The following is a 9,044-nucleotide window of genomic DNA, read 5'->3' as shown; positions in this document are numbered from 1 at the left end:
TTTCATAATGATACTTAGAATGACTTTTATATATATAAAAAATATATTAAAAAAATTTAAAGAAAAGTGATATTAATCTACCAATGAAAATTAACCACTTAATAGTTAATATATTAGTATTTTAATTATTTTTTAATTAAAGTAATAATATATATTTTTATATTATTAAATCAGTTGTAAAAGATTTCTTTTTCATATCATTGAAAAAAAAGAAATTGCAAAAAGAGAAACAGTAAAGGAAAAGTAGAAAACGGTAAAGGTGTGTGGAAACCGCGTTGCGTTACGTAGCTACGATAACATTGATTGATTGATGACACGGAAGGTCCTTCCTATATAAACAACGCCAACACACTTGTTTGTAACCATCCATCCATCCATCCGCATTCAAACGCGCTGTCTTTCTCTCTCTATCTCTCTCTTCATATTCGATCGAAGAAACTCGAAGGAAAGAAGAAAAGAAAGAGCAACTTTAGTTACCGAAGAACAATTAAATGGCTGATCAACTCACCGACGAGCAGATCTCCGAGTTTAAGGAGGCCTTTAGCTTGTTCGATAAGGACGGCGATGGTTTGCTCTCTCATATTTTGTGTGTTTAATTTGATTTTGCCGATTGCGGTTTTCATAGATCGGTCGCTAATTAGGAAATTAAATTACACAGATTATATTTTTTCCCTCTTAAAATCGGTTTCGTTTTCAATTTAGTCCACTTAGATCTCGATTATTATCATTATTAGTTTAAATCTACGCATTAGGATGTTTTATATGAATCCCCCAATCAGAAATTGATGTTGATACTTTAACATGCTTACGGGTTATTTGATCTCTGATAAGTGCATATGCTGTTTATCATCATTATAATTATTATTATTTGAGCTTCCCAGTGGGCATGACGTTAATGTTTTTCGTTATTCTAGTGATTGTTTTCCATGTTTCTGTTTGGTTGTTGAGGAGAAGAGAGAAAGGGACGGGTGACACTATTGAAAATTTGTTTGTTTCAATTTTTGTTTTTTGATAGGTGAATTGCATGTGATGTCTTATTTTTTTATATTTTCAAAAGGAAAAATGTTTCTGTTTTTTTATTTTGTTATTTATGGGGTTCTAGATCATGGTCATGGCGTGTTGTTGTTATCTGTGATGTTTTGGTGTATGCAATTTAGGGACAAGAGAGAGAAGAAAGGAACAAATAGTTATTCTACAATTTTTCTGTATTTTCTGATCAATAATCTGCGTTAATCAAGATCGTGACGCTAAGGGAGGAAATCAGGGACACAAATTCATAGATGACAACATTTAACTAATATACAGTTGGTGGACCCGGAGATTGATTGAATGAGAAAAGTTTATTATACACACTATCCTATGTAGGAGTGATTGGTTAATGATATTAAAGTAACTAATTACGAAACAATGCTATGAATTAGAAGCCGTTATTGATTTTATTGTATATGGGGGTGAACTTTCAGGTTGTATCACAACTAAAGAGCTTGGAACTGTTATGCGTTCATTGGGGCAAAACCCAACTGAGGCAGAGCTCCAGGACATGATCAACGAAGTGGATGCTGATGGGAATGGTACCATTGACTTCCCTGAGTTTTTAAACCTCATGGCTAGGAAGATGAAGGACACTGATTCTGAAGAGGAGCTCAAAGAGGCATTCCGGGTTTTCGACAAGGATCAAAATGGGTTCATTTCTGCTGCTGAGCTCCGCCATGTGATGACAAACCTTGGAGAGAAGCTCACTGATGAAGAGGTTGATGAGATGATTCGTGAGGCTGATGTTGATGGTGATGGCCAAATAAACTACGAGGAGTTCGTTAAGGTGATGATGGCCAAGTGATCACGTTATGTCCGCAAAATCCTAAATGAAGAAATGATGAAAAAAAGGGTGTGGGAAGGACTTAGATTTGAGTTGTATAACAGTGGTGTAAGAGTCCTTGTCCTTTCCTTCTTCCTAAATTTTTATTTGGTGGTTTTGAATCGAATATGAAAACTTCAATTAGTTGTAACTCTTGTAAGTCCTGCTACCAACAGCTGTAGTGGAACATACCTTCTTAGCATGTCTTGTAATTTTATCCATAAAATGTTAATGTCACTTCAAATTTTCTACCACTACTCATTTTACCACTGCTCATTTTGGTTTTTGAAACATGTCGAAATATTTATTTTTAGAATTATTTTGTTGAGAGATAACCTGATGTCAGTTAATACCTAAAAGCATTTCTACTAGTAAGGTCGTCACGATCGAGATTATTAGGTATCGATTATTATGTCGATCGATGTCACAAAGATCATTACACTTAAGCAGGATCATTGAGGTTAATCAACAATAAAAAACTAGGTAATACACTTTTAAAAATGACTCAACTCCATAATCTGGCTCAATAAGAAAAGGTCCCTAATAACCATATAAATAGACACAAAATCTAAGAACTAGGTACGTCCTTATATCATGTTTAGAGTACCATGTGTCAAACACTCAATTCTGACTTGAGTGTTGGAGTGTCTAACCCGAGAGACAGATTGAGAGAGGAGAGTAAGGAGCTTGCTTGGAGAGGAATAGGTGCAAACCGACTGAGGAGGTAGATGACACTTTTGATGTCTCTGCAAAGGGAGATGGCTGAGATGAAGGAATGAGGAGATCACACATAAGAATGAGGATAAGATCCTAGCTCTCCCAAAGGAGAATGAAGAGATAAAAAGAAAGTTCGTGGAGGGGGGACCGTCTGCTGGATCGACTAATCTTGTCGGGAGGGCTTCACCACCCCCACTGGACCTAAGATTATTGAGGAGCCGAAGGACAAGATCCACACCCAGGAGGTTGACGGTGAGTTCTATCCGACCAAGTCAGTCTTACTCTGGACTCGGCTCGTTGACACCCCTTTACCGATTCCATAATCGGGGTTACACTATCGGTTAAGTGGAAAGACTTTAACAGGGATTGCTATGGCGACATGATCGACCCTGACGAGTACATGGACATGTACACCACGCATATGAGCTTGTACACCTTAGAAGATGCAGTTTTGTGCCGAGTGTTCCGTACATCATTGAAAGGAGGAGCTTTGAGTTGGTTTACGAAGCTCCCTCCTAACTCCGTCAACAGCTTTGAAACATTGGCGTCCAACATTGAGGTACAGTTCGCCAGTAGCCGATCGCATCGGCTGACCTCCATTGCCCTGGTCAACATTCTTCAAGAGAAGTGGAAGTCCTTGAGGAAGTTCATCGACAGGTTTAGGAAGGTGGCCACGAGCATTCAAAATTTGAGCCCGGATGTGTCCATGCGCCATATTATCACGACCTTACCACCGAGGCTATTTGCCAACAACTTGTGCATGCATGTAGCTGCAAACTTGGACGAGCTTAGGTGGAGGGCTGCTAAGTTCATGCAACTAGAGGAGCTGAGAGAGTTTAGGAATCAGGAAAAAGCAGGTGGAGTTAAGGAAAAGGAGCGTCAAAACCGACCAACTATTGGTCGAGTAGATAGGCGGAGAGACAACTGGGGGCATCGGTTCATGAGATATACCCCCTTAAGTGCCAACAGGGGAAAGATCTTAGATATGGCTTTTAGTGTCGAGCTGATTCCACCATTAAGGAAGGTTGCAAGCCCTGAGAATGCCGACCATACTCGTAGGTGTCGGTACCACAAAAACAGTGGACACACCACATAGGAATGCCAAGCACTGAAGGATAAGATCGAGGAACTTATCCAAGATGGACATCTTCGCCAATTTGTGCAGAGGGCAAAGGGGCGAAGGGTCCCCAAGGAGGGAAGAGCCAACAAGACGGAGAGACTATTGCCCTTTGAGAGAACGAGAAGACGACTGCCCTTCGAGAGCACGAGAAGACGACTGCTGACTCGAGCGTAGGCAGAGAAGAGAAGACCCTCTAAGAAGAGATGAGAGAAGGGGTGACCAAGAGGTCATCAACACAATTGCTGGGGGAAGTAGCTCCAATAGCGCCTGAAAGACGCACCTGAGGACGGTGCATCAGGTGAACACCATCTCGTTCCGACCGAGGATGCCACACATCACCTTCACCGATGAAGACTTCAAGGGTGTCGACCCTTTACAGGACAACCCCATGGTGATATCGGTCGATATCGACAAGTTCACCATCATGAAGACACTGGTGGACCAGGGTAGTTCGATAGACATCCTCTACTGAAAAACGTTCAAATAAACGAGGATAACTGAAGAGGGGATGAAGTTGTATGACGATCATGTGGTCGGCTTCTCAGGTGAAAGAGTAAGCACGTGAGGGTACATCGAGCTTTATATCACCTTTGGCAAAGGAGAGGCGAGCAAGACAATTAAAATTGGTATGTTGGGGGTAAGCTCGAATATCATTACTCACAAGCTTTCAGTTTACAAGGAAGCGCGTCCAATCGCACATAAGAATCGAAAGCTTAGCGAGAAGAAGAGATTGGCAACGAAGGAGGTGGCCGAGAAGCTCTTATCAGTCGGGTTTATACGAGAGACTCGGTATACCATTTGGTTGGCCAACGTAGTATGGTCATGAAGAATAACAGTAAATGGAGGATATGCGTAGACTACACAAACCTCAACAAGGCGTGCCCTAAGGATTCATATCCACTCCCTAATATTGATCAGTTAGTTGATGGCGCGACCGGTCATAAAATTCTCAGTTTCTTGGTCACATACTCTGGCTACAACCAGATTAGCACACACCCGAGGGACAAGGAAAAAACCGCCTTCATGACGGAGGATGCGAATTACTACTATGAGGTAATGTCATTCAACCTGAAGAACGTTGGAGCAACCTTTCAGCGACTCATGGACGAAGTCTTCAAGGGACTGATAAGTCAGAATGTAGAGGTCTGCGTAGATGACACAGTGGTGAAGTTGGACTCATGTGACAAACACATCAAAGACCTGGATGAAGTATTTGATGCACTAAGGCGAACAAATATGAGGCTCAATCCGGAGAAGTGCGCATTCAGCGTGGAAGGAGAAAAGTTTTTGGGTTTCTTGCTAACCCACCAGGGAATTGAAGCCAACTCGGACAAATGTCGGGCGATAATCGAGATGTGAAGCCTTCAGAACATGAAAGAGGTGCAATAGCTCATAGGGCATCTTACTGCCCTCTCAAGATTTATCCCTCAGTTAGCATAGCAAACACAACTGATGGTACAATTGTTTTGTAAAGCAACCAAGTTCAGCTGGGATGACAAGTGTGAAGAAATCTTTCAACACTTGAAGGAATTCCTATCCTCACCAGTAGTAATTGAAAAGTCGAGATTTGACCAGCCAATAATTGTCTACTTGTCGGTCTCTGAGGAGGTAGTAAGTGCAGTGCTCGTCCAAGAGATGGAGGAAGAAAGACCGTATATTTTGTTAGCCGGACGTTCTATGTGGCCGAGACAAGATATCAAATGATAGAAAAGGCAGCACTTGCCCTGGTCCTGACGGCCAGATGAATGCAATCGTACTTCCAGAACCACACCTTACGGTAAGGACCGACTATCCAAATTTTAAAATTTTATCTAAGCTAGATCTTGCAGGACGCATGATAAGGTGGTCGGTGGAACTCTTAGAGTTTGACATCCACTATGAGCCGAAGGGTGTAATCAAATCCCAATGCTTAGCTAATTTCTATGTCAAGCTAACTCCACAGAAGGATCCTTCAGCCGGGTGGACGATATACGTGGATGGTTCATCCAACAAAACGACATGTGGAGCAGGGGTTGTCCTTGAAGGACCTGTTCGGGTTCAAGGCCACCAACAATCAAGTTGGGTACGAGGCTATCCTGGGAGGATGAACTTGGTGTATGACATGGGAGCTCGCGAAATAACGTGCAAAAGCGACTCCCAATTGGTGGTGGGTTAGATCAAAAAAGAGTTTGAGGTGAAGGAACCTCTGCTACAGAAGTATTACCATACGGTCTCTAACCTCATTGCCTAATTTAAAAAGGTAATGATAGAACACATATGCCGGGAGGACAACACGAAAGCTGATGCGTTGTCTCGGATTGCAATGACAAAGAAAAAGAGCCACCACAAATCTGTAGTACAGATTTGCCTAAAATGACCCAGTGTAGAAGAGGTCGAGTGCCTGGTCGTAACTAAGGTCGAGACCTGGATGACTCCAATCATTCAGTACCTAGAGCTCGACACCTACAAGCCAGAGCAGGAAACGACGATGAGGCTGCAGTACGCGAGGTACACAATGATCGGTCAGGACCTCTACCGAAGAGGATACTCTAGGCCGCTACTAAAATCCATCGCCAAAGTGCAGACAGAGTATGTCATCCGGAAAATCCACGAGGGAGCGTGTGGAAACCACTCGGGCGGAAGAACGATGGCTGCCAAGGTGCTTCGAGCTGGGTACTATTGGCCGATTGTGCAGACCAAGGGCTAGAAGTTTGGCCCCTTGTCCCATCTTAAGCTGGAAACACTCCACAATATGATACCGCCATATTCATTCGCCACATGGGGAATGATCATCATTAGCCCCTTCAGCCCAAGCAAGGGGCAAACTAAATTCCTCTTGGTTGGGGTAGACTACTTCACCAAGTGGATCAAAGCTAAACCCCTCGCATCCATCTCAGCCAAGAATGTCCAGAACTTCGTATGGAGAAGTATTGTGTGTCGGTTCGAAGTTTCACACACCATCATAACCGATAATGGTCAGCATTTCATTAACCGATGCTCCATTCCTTTTACGAGGACCTCAAATAAAAATCAATAACAAGCTCAGTCGAGCACTCCCAAACCAACGGGCAGGCTAAGGCCACAAATAAGGTCATCATTAATGAATTGAAGAAACGACTCGACACAACAAAGGGACGATGGGCCAAAGAGTTGATAGAGGTATTATGGGCGTACCGCTGCACACCCTAAACCTCAACACAAGAGACACCCTATAGCCTAACATACCACATTGAAGCCATGATACCAGTCGAGTTAGATGAACCTTCTTTCAGAAGACAACTCTTTTATTTATCTTTGAATCAGGAGAGCATGTTGGTCAGACTCGACCTATTAAACAAGCTCCGAGATTAGAGCAAGATCCACGAAGCCGCATGCAAGCTCCGAGCGTCCAAGCAATAAAATACGAAGGTCCAACCAAGAAGCTTCCAGAAGGGAGACCTCGTTTGGAGAATGCGAAGTGAGGCCACGAAGACAAGAGGCAAGTTCTCGTCTGATGCGAACCAAAAATGCATGAAGATAACCAAGGATGCTATTTTGAAGGGTAATCTCAACAAACATTTAAAGATGTCATCAATAGGAGGAATGGTCAAGGATCACAACACTTGAAGTTTTTCCTATTAGTGTTCTTAATATAGGACTAGCCTTAGGAAAATGCCAAAAGAGGAAAACCAAAAGATACCTCTCATTGTAAGACATTATAGGCGCATTTTTTAGGAAAAGTTGGAAGAAGTGACTCTTCCTATTCCTTTCTCTCTTAGGCGCTAGAAGAAGCTAGAAAAGTGACTTTTCCAACTCCTTCTCCCTTGTACAATGATCGACCCTCTCCATTATAAATAGGGGTGCTTGGTACCTTGAATAATAAGTTGAAAGTTGAATATTGAAATTGAAAGTGAGGTTACTCTCTAGAATTTGAGGGGTTTCTTTGTGAGACTTGGTCTCCTTCTCTTTGTCTTATCTTGGAGCCTTCCACCATCCAAGTGACGTGATCACTCCCATTGTCTTCAACCACATAAGTTTCTTCAACTCTTCATCTTCTTCTTCCATACTCATTCTATATCAAAAACTCTAAAACATGTTTTGTTTCTTTTTCTTGATTTTCAATCGGTCAAATGTTGCTATTGAATGTTTCTAATCAATAGTTTGTCATTGGTTCTTGTTTTAATCGGTTGGAATTACTTGTTAATGTTCTATTCGGTTCATATTCTTGAAATGGGTTTCTTGATTTGTGTTCCTGAAATGGGTTTCTAATGGGTTCCTTGATTTATGTTCTTGAATTGCTTGTAGAATCTTGATCCAATTCTTGAAAGTGTCTATTAATGCTTCATCTCTTAATCAACTCACATCATCCTCCAACTAGGAAGGCCCATTATGGATCCAAGATGTTGCAGCTGGAGGAGCATATTACTTAGACTTGCTATCGAGAAAAATTGTACCGAGAACGTGGAATGTCACTCACCTCAAGTTTTACTATAGTTGAACATCAATAAAATTTATGTACTTTTTCCTCGCCGGATCATTTTTTCCCTAAGGAGGGTTTTCGATCGAGTAGGTTTCAATGAGGCATTTTTCTTCAAATGCATTTAAAGATAAGTTTACACATTTGTCAATGCTCAATCGATCATGGGCGAAACCTCAAAAGGTATACCCTATCGACACTAGAAGACACAAATCAATTCAGTCAAGGAGGTAGCCTTAACTGGCATACCCCGTCGACACCTTAAAGACTTGGTTCAGTCAAGGACATAGTCTTAACTAGCATACCCTACCAACACCTTAAAGACTTGGCACGATCAATGTAGCCTTAATCGGCATACTCTACCGGTACCTTGAAAACTTGGTTCGGTCAAGGAAGTAGCCTTAACCAGCATACCCTGCCGACACCTTAAAGACTTGGTTCGGTCAAAGATGTAGCCTTAACCGACATACCCTGTCGACACCTTAAAGACTTGGTTCGGTCAAGGACGTAGCCTTAACCGGCATAGCCTATCAATACCTTGAAGACTTGGTTCAGTCAAGGAAGTAGCCTTAACCGGCATACCCTGCCGATGCCTTAAAGACTTGGTTCACTCAAGGAAGTAGCCTTAACCGGCACACCCTGTCGACACCTTAAAGGATTTAAAAAACCACGCATAACCTTATCGGTCACACCGACTGAGACCAAAACAATTTATAACTTAGCAACTTAATTATGTTCCAAGATTACGTCGACTGATTAGCTGTTAAAGTTTTTATAACTTATACATTAAGAAAGAGCTATAAAAGCAAGAAAAATGACCAATTCATTGATTAAACTAAAGGAGGAGACCACATCACTAAGGTGTCGTCCATGGTCTTGTTGAGCTCGGCATTAACCGTCGCCTTCTCGGTGCACAA

General features: G+C 42.0%; 2 protein-coding genes across 3 annotated transcripts; both read left to right on the top strand.

Moving 5' to 3' along the window:
* Positions 1–224: 224 nt before the first annotated feature.
* LOC137837314 (calmodulin) lies at positions 225–2,109 on the top strand. 2 transcript variants are annotated; one of them, XM_068646291.1, is made up of 2 exons: positions 225–567; positions 1,464–2,109. In XM_068646291.1, the coding sequence occupies exons 1-2, from the start codon at positions 492–494 to the stop codon at positions 1,835–1,837; spliced, it is 450 nt and encodes a 149-aa protein (XP_068502392.1). In that variant the 5' UTR covers positions 225–491; the 3' UTR covers positions 1,838–2,109. The 2 variants fall into 2 exon arrangements, with proteins under 2 accessions (XP_068502392.1, XP_068502393.1); XM_068646292.1 differs by having other exon boundaries at positions 361–1,361.
* Positions 2,110–2,951: 842 nt separating this feature from the next.
* Positions 2,952–3,668, top strand: LOC137838313 (uncharacterized). The gene has a single exon (XM_068647562.1). It carries the CDS (start codon positions 2,952–2,954, stop codon positions 3,666–3,668), a length of 717 nt encoding a protein of 238 aa, XP_068503663.1.
* Positions 3,669–9,044: the final 5,376 nt, after the last annotated feature.

The sequence above is a fragment of the Phaseolus vulgaris genome, chromosome 4, assembly GCF_000499845.2.
Source record: "Phaseolus vulgaris cultivar G19833 chromosome 4, P. vulgaris v2.0, whole genome shotgun sequence".
NCBI classification, from domain to species: Eukaryota; Viridiplantae; Streptophyta; class Magnoliopsida; order Fabales; family Fabaceae; genus Phaseolus; species Phaseolus vulgaris.
The sequence above is the reverse complement of the archived record's forward strand: the minus strand, read 5'-3'. Positions and strand labels throughout refer to the sequence as shown.

What these genes read in the sequence shown, in the direction of transcription:
- LOC137837314 (XM_068646291.1), top strand. Translation starts at nt 492, where the DNA reads ATGGCTGATCAACTCACCGACGAGCAGATCTCCGAGTTTAAGGAGGCC. An exon ending in GTTCGATAAGGACGGCGATG is followed by an intron (nt 568 to 1,463) that starts GTTTGCTCTCTC and finishes GTGAACTTTCAG; the next exon opens with GTTGTATCACAACTAAAGAG.
- LOC137838313 (XM_068647562.1), top strand. Translation starts at nt 2,952, where the DNA reads ATGATCGACCCTGACGAGTACATGGACATGTACACCACGCATATGAGC.